The sequence below is a fragment of the Physella acuta genome, unplaced genomic scaffold (genome assembly GCF_028476545.2).
Source record: "Physella acuta isolate Inbredline_101_S28 unplaced genomic scaffold, ASM2847654v3 ptg001798l, whole genome shotgun sequence".
Lineage (NCBI taxonomy): Eukaryota > Metazoa > Mollusca > Gastropoda > Physidae > Physella > Physella acuta.
In genome coordinates this window covers 144746-166760 of record NW_026733308.1, presented here as the reverse complement: position 1 = coordinate 166760, position 22015 = coordinate 144746, and the positions used below count along the sequence as shown (strand labels likewise).

The 22015-nt window shown below is 41.7% G+C and overlaps 1 protein-coding gene across 1 annotated transcript in view; it reads right to left on the bottom strand.

The window, feature by feature from the left end:
* Positions 1 to 22015, bottom strand: part of LOC131930550 (E3 ubiquitin-protein ligase RNF220) — a 52005-nt gene that overhangs the window by 25462 nt on the left and 4528 nt on the right. The window contains exon 3 of the mRNA XM_059287094.1: positions 5424 to 5550. Coding sequence (XP_059143077.1) covers positions 5424 to 5550 — 127 coding nt within the window. The remainder of the gene's footprint in view (positions 1 to 5423; positions 5551 to 22015) is intronic.

Sequence of the window (22015 nt, the reverse complement as noted above, 5' to 3'; positions counted from 1 at the left end):
GCAAAGTCCTATTGTGACAAAATATCAAAGGTATCTTTTTTTTTCCAGGTGGAAATAGACATTATAACTAAAAAAAAAATAGTTCACTTATCACACACTTTTTTTTTTGGTGAAAATTTTGGGAAGAAAATTTCCCCATGGGGGAAAATCATATTTCCTCTCTGTAACATTAGGTTGGGGGCTGTGGGGGGGGGGGGGGGGGAAGGAGGGGGGTTGATAGGCGACCAATATAGGTTCGTTTTAAAAAATAATGAGCGGATTTAAAATATTTTACCAAATCATATTTTAAAAATATTTTAGCCATTCACAGACAACATTGTTTTACAAGACAAATTTACTTTTTTTCTAAAATTCTTTTTTTTAGAAGTGGTCAGTGGTTGATTTTTTTTTCTCCCTTGCTGCCTAGAGATAACTGAAGACTAGGACCAGCCGACAAAAGGGACAGTGGGCAGCTAGACCTTTCAAACGGAAAGAGGACATCAAGTTTACTGCCGGTCCACCGTTTGCCGGGTACGTCTCGCGAGCCGGACACAAAAGATTTACGGGTATGTCCGCCATTGTTTGCCCGGGCGCCCCATGAAATGTGATTTAGCGGCCCGTCTACCCCGGCCCCGGGCTGAGTAATACACATTTAAAGCTAGTCAGACACCGAGTGCCACCTAGCGGATGGCTTTCACGCACGTGAGTGCCGGGCAGGGGCGGTGATAAAATGAAGTGATGTGGGTGTGCAGGGCCGTGTGATTAAATTTCCTCGAGTATTGTTATCGGCATTCCGCCATCTGCTCCCCTCCTGCTCTAGACGCAGGCCTGACGTTTTCGGGACGACGTTTATTGAAATATTGGTACTAATGAAGATTGTATACCGGCTGATTGCCGGGATAACTGCCAATAAGAGAGCCGGCACTCGCCGGCTTAACCAATCACTATTGCCGGTTCAAGGATCTGAACCGGGCGGTATGTTTTCCTAGGGTTTAGTTTATTGTTTTATATTTATTTCTTTCGCTTTCTTCATTTTTTATGGTCTCCCTTGAAAGAGTTTCTATTCCGATCCCTCTTGAAGCCGGCACAAGGGCGATTACTGCGGTAACCCGGTTCTGCTGTTGCGGAGTTGATATGAACCAAAGAGGAAACAATTGATATTAGCGCCCTTAAACAAGGGACACAACTGCTAATGAATGTTGAATGGAGACGGAACTGGCCCGAGTTGGGGGAGTTGCCAGGGTACACAACTCCAGTCGGCCCACAGCAACTCGTCGCGGTGAAAGGAACGAGGGCAGCAATAAAAGCACTAATTGCCGAATGAAAATGAGAGCCACCGAGGACTTGGATGCTGACATACAATAAAACAAAGTTAACTGCCCGCTGCCAGTGAATAATCTCGCTCTCATACCTGGTCTCATTTTTTTTACATCTTTTATATAGATTGACACGGGGGACTTTGGATTGGCGACTTTAAGGTTTGATATCAGCATCAAAGTATTTTGTGTTTTATTTCTGATCAATGGTATCATGTTTTCCCCTTGGAACAGGGCACACACTAACACTGGAGTCTTGGGATAGCTTCCTATGCCACAAGTATATACAACGTCCTGATGGGTAGAGTGAACCTAACTCAAATAGGTAGAAAAATACAAGGCGCCTGAGGATACAATCTCTCTATTTCATCTGTCCTATGTAATCCGGTTCTAAAAATGTACTCAATACCAGTGGTGTAGTGAGGTCGGGTGTCACCCGGTGCGGCACTTAATGGTGTCACCCCCCAGAGCCGTAGAGACCCTTCCCGAGGACAAACTTTCAAGTTTCCGATTTGCACCCCTCCCCCCCACGCAAACTTTCGATTTGCACCCCCCCCCCCTCAAGTTTTTCTCTATATATTTTGCTATTTTTTGCCTTGGTGTCATCCCCCCTAAATGGTGTCACCCGGTGCGGTCCGCACCCCCGCCCCCCCCCCCTCGCTACGCCCCTGCTCAATACTATTTTAAATTTATAAAGACATCACTTTTTTTTGTACTGTTTATCAAAATAAACATAACTGAACATGAAGTGTTACTTCAACGCGAAAGGTAGACACTGGTAAAGAGTACAGCCCTAGTTCACCAGAATGTATAGGCCTGGCCCATCTGCCAACACCTGTATGCTACCCACCACTAACCCTAACCCGACAAGACCCTCCATTATTTATTAACGCCGGGTCGATCACTAAAATATCAGACCCCTTCACTTTAAACGTCAGCGGGCACACATTTTACCCATCCGCTAAAAACAGTGTCAACACATTCAAACGCCCCCCTCCCCCCTCCCCCAATAAATAACTGCTAAAACATTGCCAACCACAACACATTCAAACGTCCCCCACAATAAATAAAATATTTCTCAAAAGGTGATAAAATACAATTTCATTACCCAAGCTTACAAAACGGAGATCCGAATTTCTCACCTCGGATGAAAGGGCCCTTACAAATGTCTACATGCCTGGGTGGGCTGGGAGCCACAATGGCCCCCATTACCATATGTAAGGGGACACCCGGGGTATATCGCTGAGAGCTATAATAGTAGGTCTCACATACAATTAGACTAAACGCGTCTGTGATTTCTATCTAGTGTTTGGTAGTTAAATGTGAATTTTAACTAGTCGTTAGTAGTTACATTTGATTTCCACCTAGTCTTTTATAGTTGTTTGATTTTGACCTAGTCTTTTATAGCTGTTTCATTTCCACCTAGTCTTTTATGTTATATTGCACTTCCATCAAGCCTATTTCATTTCCATCTAGTCTTAGTTAAATTGATTTCCATCTAGTCTTAGTTAAATTGATTTCCATCTAGTCTTAGTTAAATTGATTTCCATCTAGTCTTAGTTAAATTGATTTCCATCTAGTCATTTGCAGTTACATTTTAAATTTCCATTCCGATTACTTTTCTATATGTAACTACAGAGATGTGTGACTTGACATTCAATCTATGCCACTATTTTTAAGATAAATGAACTAATTATAATAATTTTATTTTGATAGCAGTCAACATAGAATCATTTGCCGTTATGTATTGTTTTGATACTTGTAAATCTAGTACCCTATAATTAGAACAAATGTCTCCAAAATCAACCACAAAACGTATTGCGTCATTATACACATACTGATTCCTCAGATCCGTTGAATTTACGGCACTAGCTAAAGAATATTATAAGCCTTCTGTAAGGACCTGGCAATTCATTGCAGTGGAACTGAGAAGGTTGGGAGGTACAAGTTGCGTATACTACACGCCATCATGACCAGACAGACACTAAAACGGGAGCCCTCAAACCATGCGTAAAAAAAAAAGACCGCTCCAAGAATAGCCGGACGTTTAACCCAGTGGTCGCTACCGTCGTGATGTGTGACAGGGGTAACCAGCTGGACAGAATGGCACTGGACATGAGACTCAGCTGGCCGACCATGCCCGTGTGATAGGTGTGACCAGCTGGACAGAATAGCACTGGACATAGACTCAGCTGGCCGACCATGTTCGTGTGATGACCAGCTGGACAGAATGGCACTGGACATAGACTCAGCTGGCCGACCATGTTCGTGTGATGACCAGCTGGACAGAATGGCACTGGACATAGACTCAGCTGGCCGACCATGCCCGTGTGATAGGTGTGACCAGCTGGACAGAATGGCACTGGACATGGGACTCAGCTGGCCGACCATGCCCGTGTGATAGGTGTGACCAGCTGGACAGAATAGCACTGGACATAGACTCAGCTGGCCGACCATGTTCGTGTGATGACCAGCTGGACAGAATGGCACTGGACATAGACTCAGCTGGTCGACCATGTTCGTGTGATGACCAGCTGGACAGAATGGCACTGGACATAGACTCAGCTGGCCGACCATGTTCGTGTGATGACCAGCTGGACAGAATGGCACTGGACATAGACTCAGCTGGTCGACCATGTTCGTGTGATGACCAGCTGGACAGAATGGCACTGGACATAGACTCAGCTGGTCGACCATGTTCGTGTGATGACCAGCTGGACAGAATGGCACTGGACATAGACTCAGCTGGTCGACCATGTTCGTGTGATGACCAGCTGGACAGAATGGCACTGGACATGGGACTCAGCTGGCCGACCATGCCCGGGGAAGATGGTCTGGGGAGTTGCCGATGCCCAACTCACTGCATGTTACAGTAACTGTCTTATGTTACAAGTCCCTTATTTCAACAGCTGTATGTAAAGCAATACAGTCACATAATTTATGTAGATCTATGTACTAAGAGCACTGTTTAGTAATTGTACATGTACAACACTTAACACAGCCAGCGTCTCATTAATATTTAACACCTAAATGTTTCACCACAAACACAGCTGTTTGATTCAAATATTGGGTGATGAATTAAGCAGGAAATGTGTGTGTGGGGGGTTGGGGGGCACTGATGCTTACAGCGCGGGCTGGTGATTAGTCTCACTTAGCAACTGGACTCCGCGGATCACTGATTTATCTCCCCCCCCCCTCTTACACACACTAGTGAAGTCGACCAGAACTGCCGGCGATATTGGTCGACTGTGGTCACGCGATAACCCAGCACCCCTCGCCTTGTTTCTACCGTAGATCGCTATCGTGTATCATGCCGTGAATAGAGATGTGATTCAGAAAGTACTTGAAGATGTGGGCGTTCACTAGGTAGGTGTTCGTTCCCCCGGCCCCAGCACTCGATCACATTACAGTCCGCCGTATGGTGTTGGGCCGGTGGTGTTCTAAAGTTAATGGGTGGATGAAAGGGGTACGTCGTGGTTTTAATATGCAACAAGTCAGGGACAGGAGTAGAGTTGCGACGGCTCCGTGGGACGTTGGGGTGGGAGAGTTCGTTGTGTGAAAACATGGGTGGTGGTCTAATGAGAATGGGTGGTGTACATGGGGGATGGGGATTTACCGAGGGTGGAGGGTAGGGATTTACTGAGGGTAGAGGGTGTCGTGGTATAGTAGTAGCAGCTAATGGTGTCAAACCAGGTGTGGTGTCTTGATAAATGGAAGGTGTCATACTGGGAATTGTATACGATGGAGTGTGTGGGGTGTCAAACTATGACTGGGATCCAGAAGAGAGATGAATGTCCCACTAGGAATGTAAGGTACCCTCTATACTCAATGACTAACCAACGAGTACAGAATATTTGGTGACGTCCTGGCTACAGGGAAGAAAATCCTTTTTTTTTAATTGAAAAACGTGTTCAATTAACTTTTTTGTTAGGCGAAAGAAATTTTACAGTAAACACAATGGCATAACACAAACCATAAACCGTTAAGAGTTAACACAATGGCATAACACAAACCATAAACGGCTATCAGTTAACACAATGGCATAACGCGAACCATGATCAGCTATTTCTACCCCTGATAGAACTAGCAGCTAGAGTATCCCAGTGAGTTAGCGAGAGATTCACCTACCTGGCTATTTTGTCGAGTTTATCGATCTCCAACATGAGGTGTGCCTCCAGTTCACCGGACCGTAGCGTCAGGCCACATACTGGACAGCACGGGGTGTGGCCATCGAGTACCACGCGCTTCCTCTGTTCTGGAAACAGAAACAAAAACATTCCCATTAAAGCATAACAGCAGCAAAATTTGGTTTAATTACACTCAAGCGGCCCTCCCCCCCCCCCCCCCCCCCCAACACCAACCAACCAAAGCTTAAATCAAAAACTTTTTTTCACCAATGACAAAAATTATGCAATTAACAAACGCACTATGGTTGTAATAAAATACTAATTTGATCAATTGGACATGCCTTTGTTCAATAAAAGAGGAAGGAAACTCCAGCATTAGCTTATTCGTGGTACACAAATTATACCTCTAAAGTCTAAAGCAATGATCTCTTAGTTCTATGATCTAACACAGGGGTTCCCAACCCCGTGCCCGCGGGTGCCATGGCGCCCGCCGAACGATTCGTATGTGCCCGCCTCTCACTATTCGACAGAGACAGAATTTTTTTCTTAAACATTATTGAAAGGTTGCAGGGGATGGAAATCGAAAGTTTGAGGGGGGGGGGGGTGCAAATCGAAAATTTGAGGGGGGGGGGGGTGTGCAAATCGAAAGTTTGAGGGGGGGGGGGTGCAAATCGAAAGTTTTGTCCCCGGGTGACGGGAAGGGTCGCAATGATCTCTTAGTTCTATGATCTAACACCTCTAAAGCAATGATCTCTTGGTTCTATGATCTAACACCTCTAAAGCAATGATCTCTTGGTTCTAGATCTAACACCTCTAAAGCAATGATCTCTTAGTTCTATGATCTAACACCTCTAAAGCAATGATCTCTTGGTTCTAGATCTAACACCTCTAAAGCAATGATCTCTTAGTTCTAGATCTAACACCTCTAAAGCAATGATCTCTTGGATCTAGATCTAACACCTCTAAAGCAATGATCTCAGTTCTAGATCTAACACCTCTAAAGCAATGATCTCTCAGTTCTAGATCTAACACCTCTAAAGCAATGATCTCTTGGTTCTAGATCTAACACCTCTAAAGCAATGATCTCTTAGTTCTAGATCTAACACCTCTAAAGCAATGATCTCTTAGTTCTAGATCTAACACCTCTAAAGCAATGATCTCTACCCGACTTAACGTGCGACATGCTACGACACCCTAGTTCCCAACCATAAAGTTATTACCACCATCATCGCCAGTATCATCAACTACAGTGCAAGCAAGAACAAACAGCCTCACTGACAAAAGACGACGGTTACGGTCGCTACTTTAATCAGATTCTTCATCTACACAGCTTTGTATTTCTTTATATTTTTAAAGATTTAAACACAAGACAATCAGCTGAGAGACAAAACGAGTTGCAGCTCCGCCAAGGAATACGGGCTTAAAGAGGGATCTGCCATAAAGCAGTGACACCTGACACCCAGGTAAGGATCGCTAAGTGCATCACCGTCTAGTTAATGCGCGGTTCCCCCACCGGTTGAAATATGACGAGTGCTGCACTGATCTCTTTGTGCCTCCAAGTTTTTAGCCGAAGCAATCTGATTAGAAGATCTGGGTCCACACTGGAACTGTGTTAATTATTGCCAGATCATTTAATTTTTTTTTAAACTCCACGTACGTGCTTTATTTGTATATGCATAAATTATGGGCGTGTTTAAAGGCTGGTTTATAATCATGTGACAGCAGTTGACGGTGCAAGGTGGTAATGTGTGGGTGGAGTAGTGTCGGTTCGGGAGGTGCAGTGGTGTTAAATGGGAGACAAATGAGGCACGAGCTATGTGTTTATGTTTTTGCTGTCAAGCCTTGTAATGAAATACGAAATCTATTGGGAAAAGAAATCCCAGTATAATAGAAGGCGCAGATAAATGTAGATTACAGCAGTATTTTTTTAGTAATTCCTTATTGTGTTTTGATGTTGGGAAATTTTATATTTGGTTTTTCTAGCATTTAGAAAGCCAAGTGCTTTCTGTCTTTCTTATGTCAACAATTTGTAATGTTGCATTTTTGAAATAAGAGATGAGTAAGCTTGATGTATAGATGGGTTTCTCAAGTTTCTTTAAAAAAAAAAAAACAACACTACAATCTATTGACATTTTGTTATTCGTCGCATTTTTATTCGTAGAACTTTTGCATAGAGTTAAGCATTTTTTTTCATGCTTCAAATTCCACGTATGTTTGGGGCAGCCAACAGTATAGTGTATACACAGCCAAAAGTATAGTATATAAACAGCCAACAGCAAAGTGTATAAACAGGCAACTACACAGTGTAAATACGAAGGGGGGGGGGGTAAAAAAAAGTGAATCAGTCAAACTGTTTTACTTCCCTAGGAGTTGTCCTACGTCCGGCGGGGAGCGATACATTTTAAAATGTTACATCAACGCATCTGGTTCCCGGCTTAACGGAACTGTTGTGAAGTACGTGTTCAGGAATCGCCCTTTGTGGCACCCGCGCGTCAATCACTGTCGACAAGAACCGACGTGACACGGGCCTGACATCTTGGTGCTCACGGCACCGAACTGTTTCAGGCAACCGTGTCACGTGACTCCCGCCGTGACGGGTCACGCGGCATCAGGCAATCAGACAATCTGGCAACTTCAGACCCCGGCGTGGACAATAAAAAAAAACAACCGCGCTATCTCGAGTCGGCGTCGAACTGTGATGAGCTAGAACAACAGTCGCTCCACGGATTGAGAAACTCCAATAGAAGACGCCGCATACCCCAAGAAGCTCGTCTAAGTCTCTGTTATATCGCATTATAAAACAACACCTTTTCAGAAAAATACTTCAAAGACAGACAATCAAAGAAAGCCACGGAAACTGTGAACAAGAGACGGAGGGGAGATATGGTATAATGTCGTGACTACCAAGCGTTACGTTCTTTGCCGTGCGACAGGCACAAAAAGTCGCGAGTCCCCGTGTGTAGCCCACTTAATGGTCGACTAATACCCAACGTCTTCAGATCAATTACAAGCGGTGGCCGAGGGCTGCTCGCGGGGTATGCCGAATCTCCATTTTATTGCTGGTTAAGCCGATGCTATCATGAAGAGACACTCGGAAAGATCCCCCAGACTCACCCCACCGAGGTGGCTACTCTGGGTGCCTCGCCCCACCCACTGAGTTCCAAGGGTGTCTACAATGGATACATTTTTTTCATATTTCTTGTGCTGATCCTTGTCTAGGACCTGGATTTTAAATGTGGAGATCTAGAGCTATCCGTAAGTGTCGAGCTCGACTCACGAATCGTATCAATCTGCCGTCTCTGCTCCATGCGGAAATTATGGGTATCGGAAATTATGGGAATCGGAAATAATGGGTATCGGAAATTATGGGTACCGGAAATTATGGGTACCGGAATGTTCTCAGAAGAAGCGGTGACAGTAAGATCAGACGATCATTAGAATGCCGTGCACAAGAGATATGAACAGCTGGATACATTTTACAATAATAAAATATTAATAAGTTGACAAAAAGAATAGATGCATAGGTAGACAAATGGATCACCTGATTAAGTGGACAAATGGATCACCTGAATATGTGGACAAATGGATCACCTGAATAAGTGGACAAATGGATCACCTGAATAAGTGGACAAATGGATCACCTGAATACGTGGACAAATGGATCACCTGAATAAGTGGACAAATGGATCACCTGAATAAGTGGACAAATGGATCACCTGAATAAGTGGACAAATTGATCACCTGAATAAGTGGACAAATGGATCACCCGAGTAAGTGGACAAATGGATCACCTGAATAAGTGGACAAATGGATCACCTGAATAAGTAGACAAATGGATCACCTGAATAAGTGGACAAATGGATCACCTGAATAAGTGGACAAATGGATCACTCGAATAAGTGGACAAATGGATCACCTGAATAAGTGGACAAATGGATCACCTGAATATGTGGACAAATGGATCACCTGAATAAGTGGACAAATGGATCACCTGAATAAGTGGACAAATGGATCACCTGAATAAGTGGACAAATGGATCACCTGAATAAGTGGACAAATGGATCACCTGAATAAGTGGACAAATGGATCACCCGAGTAAGTGGACAAATGGATCACCTGAATAAGTGGACAAATGGATCACCTGAATAAGTGGACAAATGGATCACCTGAATAAGTGGACAAATGGATCACCTGAATAAGTGGACAAATGGATCACTCGAATAAGTGGACAAATGGATCACCTGAATAAGTGGACAAATGGATCACCTGAATATGTGGACAAATGGATCACCTGAATAAGTGGACAAATGGATCACCTGAATAAGTGGACAAATGGATCACCTGAATAAGTGGACAAATGGATCACCTGAATAAGTGGACAAATGGATCACCTGAATAAGTGGACAAATGGATCACCTGAATAAGTGGACAAATTGATCACCTGAATAAGTGGACAAATGGATCACCCGAGTTAAGTGGGCAAATGGATCACCTGAATAAGTAGACAAACGAATCATGTGGTAAAGTAGGAAATGGATTTCTGGATAAACGTTACCAAAATGACCAGCTGGATAAACGAAACTACACGGATCACGTGGATAAGCGAGGCCTAATGGATAAGCGAGGCCTAATCTGGATTACCGAGACGTGAAGGCTCGTGTCACCATCTGACATATGACCTTTGACACTCGTATCACTGGTGTGGCCACCCCTGACCACCTAAGCCGGCTAACCCCTCGAGCTTCCAGCAATGTCAGCTTATCAAATCCTGACTCGTTGCCTTTCACAGCATCCATAACTCAAATCAAACCGCATTGATTAACCCGACACCTGTTAGCAAAAAAAAAAAACCTTCCTTAATGAATATGTACTACTATGAGCCACCCCCCCCCCACCCCCACTACACACTCCCAATTCCCGCGCGCTGAAGCCTTCGTTTGACCAAGTCGCCCCTGTGTATCGGTGGATTGTCGCTAGAGTCGCAACACCCTCTCTCTATGTGATCACCGCCCGCTGCGCACCTGCGAGATAGTGCCAGCGTTCAGCCGAGCCTTAACGTTTATAACCGCGTTCAATTGAAATGCCGTTTTGTGCTTGCAACCCAAATTTATAGCTTCTGTAACCCCTATCCCCCTCTCCTAAAGCGAGACCCAGCTCGTAAACATTCAGCATAAAGTGCCGTACAGGTGTTGGGGCCTCTAGATACCGGCACTGCGCTAAGACACGAGTATTCAAAGGTGTTTGTCAAGGCTTTCCCGGACTTAGGCTTGCTGTAATACCAAGAAATCCCCAACCTACCCAGAGTCCGCTAGCTCGAACTAACCACCGGGCTTTTCGCCCCGACTTCACACCCCTAAGACCCGACACTTGTGTTTTAAAGTCGCCGAGAAGCGCGAAAATTCGCCGTCGTAAAATTGTCCGATAATGTCCCATCGAGCGTAGCTGCGCGGCATTTTTTTTTTTAATGAGGATATAATGAGTATGATCATAAAAGATAGGAGGGTAAAAAAAATTCTTTTAAAAAGAAAAAAAAACAACTAAAAAGCTAAGAAATGAATAATTTGTGTCGGGTGAAGTCTAAACGAGGTACAACTCCTTTCAGCGCCTCGAGACTGTGGTGTTAGAATCGTTTCTTTTTTATCGCCGCGCGGGAATCGCGGAGCTAAAGGAAACGCAATAATATTGGTTTTTGTCAAAAGTCCCCGCCTTGGAGCTTTGATAAGCGGTGAAGAGAATAGGCTTGCATGTCTAGGGGAAACCAACGACCCGACGGGTTATTTTATGGCGGAGGTGTGGTGGCTAGCGGGGTGTGGCGGGGACCCCGGGGGTGGATCAGAGCCTGATCTCGCTACACACAGGAAAACAATCAAGTAAACGCTCCGGTTTTTTTTTTTTAAAGTGCGTAAATTTAGCGGCCACTAAAAGAACAGCGTGTGGCGTAGTTTATAGACTAAACCTCACTTGCCAGTTGCCTCTTATTTTATGTAGTGAGGTGTGGGATACTGTTGCCTTTATTGCTGAGTTGACCTTCTGTCAAGTTTCAACCCTTTTGTCAAGCTTCAACCCTTTCATGACACATTATTATAACCATTAAAAACAAACTTGGGCTATTAAAAAACAAATCTAAGATGACAATATGAATATCTCCCCTGTGATGTTATTTGGATATCCGGTACCGCTGTGAATGAAGGTATTTGACAGGTGTTTGAAAAAATAAAGCCGGATTTATTATTTTTGAAAAAAAAAAAGCAAAGGTGTTTACTATCAATCCCTTTTTACTGGCCATTTTAAAAAGTTTATGTGTCTAGTGGATGCCGAGTGAATGGTCTATCAGATTCAGGTAGATAAGATATTTAGAACATAAGTCAAAAGACTGCTTGCACTGTAACTAGTGCACTCCTAACCCCCTCCCTGGACGAAATGAAAAAAATAAAGTTTGTCCCCCTTTCCGGAAGTTCCAAGTGCCCCCCCCCCCACTTCAGAGAACAAATATCTGCAGAAAAGACACAGGCTTCAAATAATAAATTTATCGTTGGTTTTTTTTTTGTTATATTACCTCATTATGTAACGTCTTTGCACTAATTACTATTTTACACTTTCAGAGTAACTATCAATGAATTTTCATTAATAAAGAAACAAATATATGTCATGTATGATAAAACTGAGAACACTATCGGTAAAAAAATATAAAATTAAATTAAATTAAAATTAAAAAAAAAAAAAAAAAAAAAAACCCTGCAACCGGAGATTTACAACAGCAGACTTCGAGTGGTGTCGTGAAGAGTCCGACGCAAAAGCCGATTCGTTTATTTATTAAAACAGGATTATCTCTTCATTCAGCTGAAAATTGATCCGTGAAATACACACCTTGTGTAAACGATTTCTATGTTTGTGTATCATGGTCGCATAGATAACATACACATATAGATCGATATACAGAGACGAGGCGTTTGGTGACGTTACAGAGATGTAATAATGTATGAGCAAAGATAGAGGAGTTTATAGAAAAATAGGTGCCGCACATAGTCAAACAGATGTAGTATATAGTCAAACAGATGTAGTATATAGTCAAATAGGTGTAGCATATAGTCGAATAAGTGTAGAAATAGTCAAATAGCTATAGTGTATAGTCAAATAGGTGTAGCATATAGTCAAATAGTTGTAGCATATAGTCAAGTAGGTGTAGCATTTAGTCAAATAGTTGTAGCATATAGTCACATAGATGTAGCATATAGTCAAATAGTTATTGCATATAGTCAAATAGTTGTTGCATATAGTCAAATAGTTGTTGCATATAGTCAAATAGTTGTTGCATATAGTCAAATAGTTGTTGCATATAGTCAAATAGTTGTTGCATATAGTCAAATAGTTGTTGCATATAGTCAAATAGTTGTTGCATATAGTCAAATAGTTGTTGCATATAGTCAAATAGTTGTTCCATATAGTCAAATAGTTGTTGCATATAGTCGCAATGCTGTAGCTAAGTTAACCTCTAAACTAAGCATGAATAAATTGTTTCTATATCTGCAGTAATTGCAGTGAAATCGCTAATATAAGAAAGACTGCAAACTTTGGATGATGTGGAAAATTCAAAGGTAGCATATGGGAGCTATTTTCAGATAGAAATTAAAATATTAAAACCACTCACCCACCCACACCTATACCCCTCCCCCCCACACACACGTACACACACACACACACACACACACACACACACACACACACACACACACACACACACACACACACACACACACACACACACACACACACACACACACACACACACACACACACACACACACACACACACACACACACACACACACACACACACACACACACACACACACACACACACACACACACACACACACACACACACACACACACACACACACACACACACACACACACACACACACACACACACACACACACACACACACACACACACACACACACACACACACACACACACACACACACACACACACACACACACACACACACACACACACACACACACACACACACACACACACACACACACACACACACACACACACACACACACACACACACACACACACACACACACACACACACACACACACACACACACACACACACACACACACACACACACACACACACACACACACACACACACACACACACACACACACACACACACACACACACACACACACACACACACACACACACACACACACACACACACACACACACACACACACACACACACACACACACACACACACACACACACACACACACACACACACACACACACACACACACACACACACACACACACACACACACACACACACACACACACACACACACACACACACACACACACACACACACACACACACACACACACACACACACACACACACACACACACACACACACACACACATATATATATATATGCCTAAAAAATCAACATATATTGACACGTTTAAGGTTCTGTCGATAGAATCAATAAGTAACAGCGTATAAGTAGGGTAGATCTGTGGTGAATGTGACAGCTATTGATGGTTTTGTTCCCCCAGAAATGGACACGGTAATGACACCATTCGCGGTTAATCCTTGTGTGTTAATCCTTGTGTGTAAGGCAATCGACGAGCGGAAATCGCTAAGCCAAATCTAATTACTTCTTAAACTTTACTTCTTAAACTCCGGCCAAATTTTTCCTTTGACGCTATTTTGACTTTAAAACCCCCGACCCGAGCATTTGATTGGCTGGCGCTCATTGAGGGGACGTATTGACGGAGAAAATAGCCGCGAAATGGTAGTTAATAATGTATGGCAAACTTCTCGGCTGCCTTCTGCTGGGCAGTATCAAAGCCGGCTCCAGTCTTTAGAAATGGCGGGAACACTCGAAGCAGGCGAAGAAAGAGTCGAGTAAGAGAGTTTAGTGACTCCACTGACTCAAGTGGGAAATGTTCATCTCTTCTCTTGGGGTTTGGGGGCGGTTTTTTTCTTTTTCTTTTTAGGAACTCGACTGAGAAGTCCAGGGAGACATCAAAATCTTGCGCCGGTCGGTGAAGTGACAAGTTGGGGAACAAATGATTAAGATAAATGACACACCGGCCCTCTGTCCGTGTTTGTGGAAGCGGGGGTTGGGTCAAACGCCGTCTTGACTTTTACCGACTGCGTGAAAGACGAGCACAATGGCGCGGGCGAGGTCTCCTTCGAGCGCCGGACAAAAGCCCGGTGAAAATCTGCAAATACAGTTTGGCACCGGTGTCCGATCTTCTGTCAAGCCATTGTCGCGCTCGCAGCAATAAACCCAAGATCTAAGTCCGCGCACAAAGAGCCAACGACCTGATAAAAAAAAGGCAGCAAGGCAGAGGGCTAGGGGAGAGTGAACTAAACAGTTGCCTGTTCGCATACAATACCCGCAGGAATAATACAATATAAAAAAAAAAAAACACCCGCCCAGTGAAAGGCAATTGGAGCGAGAAAACGTTTGAAAAGCCGGACAAAATACGGCACTAAATCATCAAGCGAGGTCCTGAGCTTGCTAAGGGGGACGTGACAAGTCGATCAACAACTCCCTTCATGGCCAGTGGATCGCGTCGGCAGCTCGCGCTAAACCGGCCACCCCAGACAACAACCTCGGGGATAGCTTATAAACACATGAATTACTTTTTATTCACCGCAATCGGAAACTGTCAGTTTTGCATCATACAGAACTAAGAATGTTCTCGCACGGAACCGCGTTCGAATTGGGTCCGTTTTTTTTGTGTCAATCCAATTCTTTGCTATTGATACGTCTTTAGCTCCGAGACTGGGGATATGCAAATGCCAGTAAATGAGACTAATAATTCGCGGAAAGGAAAAATTAAATCTTTTCAGACTTCCGGTCCGCGCCCGTGAAGACGGTACTTAAAAAACACACATCGCGGAGTTACAACTGGGGTGCTCAAAACTTGAGGCATTCAAATCACCAGGCAAGTTTGAAGAAATGACGCCATTCACAGGGAGCTAATTCCACGTCCCGAGCGGGGCATGCCATCATGTCGGTCACATCCAAGCCAAAGTTCCAGCGCTAAGGTCAGGGGAAATAATACTCGCTTCAGCCATAATGGGCAAGCGTGGAATTTTGGCCAATCTTCCCCTATGAATACCGAGGCTCAACCCTAAGCCGTCTAGTCGGGCCGGTGTCATCGGGCTGTTCTCAGCCCGGGGATTCCTCCCTGATCAATCTTCACTTGATAGTGGGGCTCTCGGCTCGTGTAAGCCCCTCAATATGCCCTCCCGGAGACCCCTCCGCGCCCTGCCAAGTGCAACATCCCACTATCAGCCCAGTGAAATAGGCGTCCGGCGTTACGTCCCGTTAAGATCGCTGTCTAATTGCAATATATTGGCCATGGCCGTGATCCGATAACAAATCGCAATACAAACCGGCTCAGCGATGACAGCATGTAATAGCCGAAATTTGAATGTTTTAACAAGTTTAATTTTTTTTTTTATCCTTTAGAATAAAAACACAAATCGCAAAGAGAAATATTAAACAATATTAAACAGGACTTGAAACTACGTTTTAACGTTTCGTGGTTAGTTACGTCCCTGATAGCATTAAATACTACTTGGACAAATTGAATCAGTTAGATGAAATGTGGCTGTAAAAATTATCCACCAGTTTCATCTAAATTTACACAGATGTTTTCGGTGAGGAGGGACGAAATGCATAATTACAGATAAAAAAATCAATTAGGGACGATTGGGAACATGATCCTTATTTATCAATTTTGTACCAAGGTTGATCCAATTTGTGAAAAGACGCAGGATTTCATATCACGTGTAACTATCGTGCTACATAATCAGCTGAAAGTATGGCTGATCTGTCCAACTGATATCACGAGTAATGGGCGTAAATGTCTTTCCATTGTTGGGTTACTAACACTATATCTGTTATTGTTTTGGTTTGTTTTTTTAATTCGAAACTTAGCGATCACTACAAAAACTCTATTTTTAAAGCTTTACGCGTGTGAGCCTGGCACTAAACTGAATATGGTAAAGGTAACAACGCGCCCCCTGGTTTAAGACCAATTATATTTTTTAATAGTTTAACGGTCATGCCACAGATAAAGAAAGCTGGGTTAGGATTAAGATGATTAATTATGTGCCTAATAATTGAAAAAAGTTTTTTTTTTTTTTTAAACTGAACTGCCTAGGTGAAGCAATACTTGAAGGTAAATGAAGAATTCCACTTTAACAGATGATTGAGTGCGAGTTTGTATATAAATTATTTTTTGTACTTTGTCTGTGTGTTTGTCCACATTAAGTAAAACGCGTCAACATCTGGGGTTAATGCTTTCAGTATTAGATGACTGGTTTCTTGTTTGGAGAATTTGCTTTGTGCAGTTTTCTTTTTCGTTTAATATATTTTGTGATGGGACAATATTCTCCTGTCTCATAATTTATGGCAAACAATGATGTCAGACTTTTGCAGTCGTAGTTACAACTTAGTTACAAGAAACAGAGTCTCGCTGGTTTTGTTGCTGGCACTTTGATAATATCAATTGTAAGGATTTGTGGTAGTTGCGCTAGTGCTATCAGAAAATTTCACCATCAAACTGGCGGTTTAAACCCCGCTGTAAACAATACAATTCTACTCTCATTTCATCTAATGTTAGACGTGTGCTTATGAAATCAGTAACTTTTTCCAAGTATAAATCGACAGCTGCTGTTAAGTCGTTAATAATCGACCAAAAAAAAAAAAAAAAAAAAAGTAAACGACACAAATTTAAGAATCGACAAAAAAGTTAAGAATTGACAAAGAAAATTAGGAATCGATAGAAAAAGTTAGGAATCAACAAAACAACATCTGTCTTACATCAGTAGTTACACAGCGGGGAATCGCAAAATCTACTTACTCTAAACACAGATGATGTGTGACTAATTAGAAATTTTAAAACTCGGTGTTTAAAAAACGGTGCTGTGCAGAAATCAACGAACATTAATTGCAAAGATGGTGTTAAAATTTCAGCTATTTTTACACGAAAAGGAAAATAATAATCTAATGTCGGCTAAATATTAGTGCATGATCAAGGGTTTTTTTTTAAACATAAAACAAATAAAATGAATATTTCAACTATTATTAATTCACATTATTCAGTCTCCTGTGATAAGCAAGAAACATATTGAAACCAAAGATCATAAATTTTAAAAACGTGTATGAGTGAGTGGACGTTATTGATGTACGCCACAGTTATCACACACATACTGAAGTACGTCGACGATATCATACAAATGGCTGAGTGCTGAGATAAGTGTACAGGGGGGGGGGGGGTATCATAAGACAACTGTAATAAAGCCCAAAGACCCGGGCCCCATTTTTTTTTCTCTCGCCCGACGCATATAAAGCCCATGTATAAATTATGATAATGTCCCCCAGTGCGGGTCAGCCAACACCTGTGTCGGTCGGGCGAGATTTGGCGCGCTGACGTGTTTTACTGACTACTTACGACTGTCCCCACGGCGGGGAAATTAGATAAATAAAAATATCAAGCAAACGTGGAGTTTATTTGAGCTGTCAGCTAACGCTGGCTGAGTGGGGGGAAACACTAGCTGGAAAAGCTAATTTATGGCTGGAGGTAAATGTTTATTTTTAAAAACGTTAACATTAAGTTGGTCAGTAGAGGAAAAAATATCCTGACAAGTGGTTCATTAAAGTACGATAATGTCGTACGGAAATTTTTTAGTTTTTAACTCATAAATAATTGTAGAATGATTTGGGGAAAACCTAAAGACATGCAAGTTTGGGCGGTGGACATCTTGAACTAATTTCGATAACCTTGTATTTGCAAACGCTAGTTGAAAGTTGTAAGATTTTAAGAATTTATTAAGAAAAAAAAAACGCTGTTGTTCAGTTTTTCAACATGCTTATAGCAGAAATCAAACCAATAAATCTAGCGCTAAGATGAGGGTTTAGACTGTAATTATTTTTTAAAAACTTTCCATTAATACATACTTGCGAAGGAAATGTTTAAGTGAAATAAAGTGATTGGCATATTTATTGCATTCAAAATACAGGGGGAGAAATTTTTATTTTAAATTCTAAAAGTTTTTCTTTAAAAAAAATCTTTTCAAATGAAATGATTTTTTTTTCAAGCTGTTGCAGAACCCGAGTCATCGGGTAAGAATGTAACACATCTTCACTGTACGTCATGGAGGCTAAAGATAAGATGGACGAACAAAGACAACCTCACTGTCACAGCGGTTCTTACATATTTTCCCCTGAGGTACCCCAGGGTTGGCCACACTATCACTCACCGACACCTGCACAAAGTCTCATGCGTGACAACCCCATCTATTTAGACCCCTGGGGTAAAAAAAAAAAAAAAAAAAAAAAAACTACAATACTATATCTAACTAATATAGGTTCTATAGATTCAACATCACCACATCTGAGTAAATTAATTAGAAGCGATAAAATTGGATATCCGTAATTGAGCGCGTCGTGTATAAAAGCGGCAGGTTCAAATGACGGGAGAGAACAAATCTCGAGACGCCCAAGGTGTCAACCTCTACTGTAAACTGTTGTCAGACTGGCTATTGTATTTCGATACTTTGTATACAAAAACCAGTGGGTCACCGGGGAAAAGGTAAAAACAGGTGAACGTTAGGGACAGTCAGGTAGTAAGGAATGTATGGAGCACTTAACATTCCTTTTTTAAATTAAGAAAACTTTTAATTAAACGTCACGTGATAAGGCTCTACAAGGATAAATATGCCAGATAAAACGCTTGTTCCTAATACCTAACTAATAGTTTGTTGAGGTTTTTCAAAGTTATGTCGTCTTTAGCCGGCACTAGTTACAAATACAACTATCCGCAAGTGGCATAAGGCTGACCATCGTAGCTTGTGTGACGAACCGCGAAAATCAGAGTTAGTGTATGGCCATCTCGGCTGTTAGGGGTCATCCATTTATGACGTCCACACGCGGTGGGGGGGGGGGGGGGGTCCGAAAAAAATTGACTTTTGCGGACGTTTATGTATTTATATAAGGAAATTAAATGGATTTTTGTGGACGGGGGGGGGGGGGGTTTCCAAAATCCCAAAAAATTGTGGACGTCATAAATGGATGACCCCTTATGATGGAGTAACCACTATAGACTATCTACCTCGTGAAAATGTGCAATAATTTAATATGTAATATTTGCATCCGTCGGTGGAAAATATCGGTTTTTATTTTCTTAGATGATAAAGATGACGATAGGCTTTTTAATGTCTAATGTCAGGTTTTAACCGTACCACACCGATTCAGAATGAAAAGTTACACAATTATAAATGTTACCTGAACGTCTATTTTTTTTATATGTTAAAACTTTTTACCGGAGTGCGCGGCTTTCCCCACTCCCCCATACTGTTCCTGGTGTTAATTTTACAAAGGGGTCATATTGATAATTACTAGAGACTGTCTCCTAAACAGTAATGCTCATCCATTAATATATTATTTTTATGGGGCCTGAGTTACGTGTATCAGCCTGTTTACTGGGACGATCAAGGTTTGCCCCAATAAACTTTATTTTACTTTTTCCTGTAGTGTTATTTGTTTTATGTCAAATGCCAAAATTCAAAACTTATTTTGGGCTTTACAAAATTACAGATTTTTTTTTAAAGTATATATTTCTTTGCATTAACCTCCATGTTTAGATCTCCCGTTATTATTTCTTTGTAAAATCAAACACACGCACAGACATGTCTAAAACATACAACACATGCATATGTATGTACAACACATGTCTAAAACATACATTACATGCATATATATGTCTAAAACAGGGGTCGGCAACCTTTTGAAGCGGAAGAGCCAAAAGTTACATTTTTTTTAATTTCCCTGGTTTTAAATAGCCAATAACATTTTTTTATTTCAAATATTTTATTTTTTTATTAAGATTATTAGTATTTGTTCAAGGAGCTGGAGAGCCGCATCTTGATATCAAAAGAGCCGCATGCGGCTCGCGAGCCGCAGGTTGCCGACCCCTGGTCTAAAACATACAAGACATGTCTAAAACATACATGTAAAATGCAGAACAATACGTGAACAAGTAGGCCTACAAGACATATAGGCTACCATTTGTTTCTGTCGGTCAGTGTCTTAGGTCAGTTTATTGAGCAAGAAAACAAATTTGATCGTAAACGAATTAAAATGCAACACATAAAACGTCACAAAAAGTTACTTTGTATGTGAAGTACTGACAGGTCTTACATGTACGTACAGGTGTGTTGTTTAATACACCAAGACATCACGATAATATTTGAACCACATTGATTGCCTAGGTTTGCTACTCCCATTACTACCTACAAGAGGGGATAAGGATACCATACAGAAATTGGACTAGAGTGCGACAAGGAAAAAAATTGGCGATATGGACAAAAGTACGGGAAAGACAAAAGAAAGAGATTAAAGCCGACAGTACAAAAGACTTTGGGGAACTGCCTACTGCCTGATAACCATAGCTATACAACACTGAAGTATATAAGAAGGCGTATACTATAAATATAAAATAACATAAAATAGTTTGTGTGCGCCGTCTGAAAGCTTTCATATTTAACATATGTGGTTGAATGCAAAATAGTAAGCAAAGCGTATATAATTAATTATATAAATAATTTGACGATACATTTTTAACATAGATGAAATTATCTGTTGTGTAACACATATACTACAATATAATGTTGTTGGGTGAATTGATAATATTGGGTTACCAAAAACGTCGCTAACATTTTAAAGACTAATTTGTTTAAAGTATATAACTCGAGAGCAGCACAATAAATATTTTGCTCTGGCGTTTTAAGTAGACACTTCATTAAAGAAATACTTTTGTGTAGGTGTTATCTACTTTTAGGAAGAGTAACATAATTTTCCGAAATTTAAAGAACGACAGACTTCCGCCAAAGAATCACATATTCCCACTAAAGAGCCGAATATTCCCACCAAATAGCCGAAGGTTCCGGCCAAAGAGCAACATTTCCTGCTTAAGAGCCACAGATTATTGCTGAAGAGCCGCAGATTGTCACTGAAGAGCCACAAATTCCCACCACATTGCCACAGATTCCCAGAAACAGCCGAATATTTCCCACCAAATTTCCGCAGATTCCCGCTCAAGAGCCGCTGATTCCCACCATACAACCGAAGATTACATTTTTAATTACAAACAAATTGCCGCAGGTAATTATCGCTGAAGAGCCGCAGATTCCCACCACATTGCCGAAGATTCCCACCGAACAGCTGCCTATTCCTACCAAACAGCCGCAGATTCCCGATCAAGCGTTAATTGTATCACTACGCATGAAAGGGTTTGGTGATGTTATTTTTGGCGACATAAACCGTTACGGCTTATACCCATTTTTTCATTTACTACACAGTGGTGAATGTGATTTTCAAATGGCATGTCCGTCTATCACAGATAGCCTTTTACCTAACATATTATCTTTGTTAAAGGGCGATTAATGTGTGGAATGCTATATTCATTAAGCCGTACAATTATTTAGTAAATACATTTAATAGGGCCAAAATATCTATTGAGCTGTGCTCTTCAA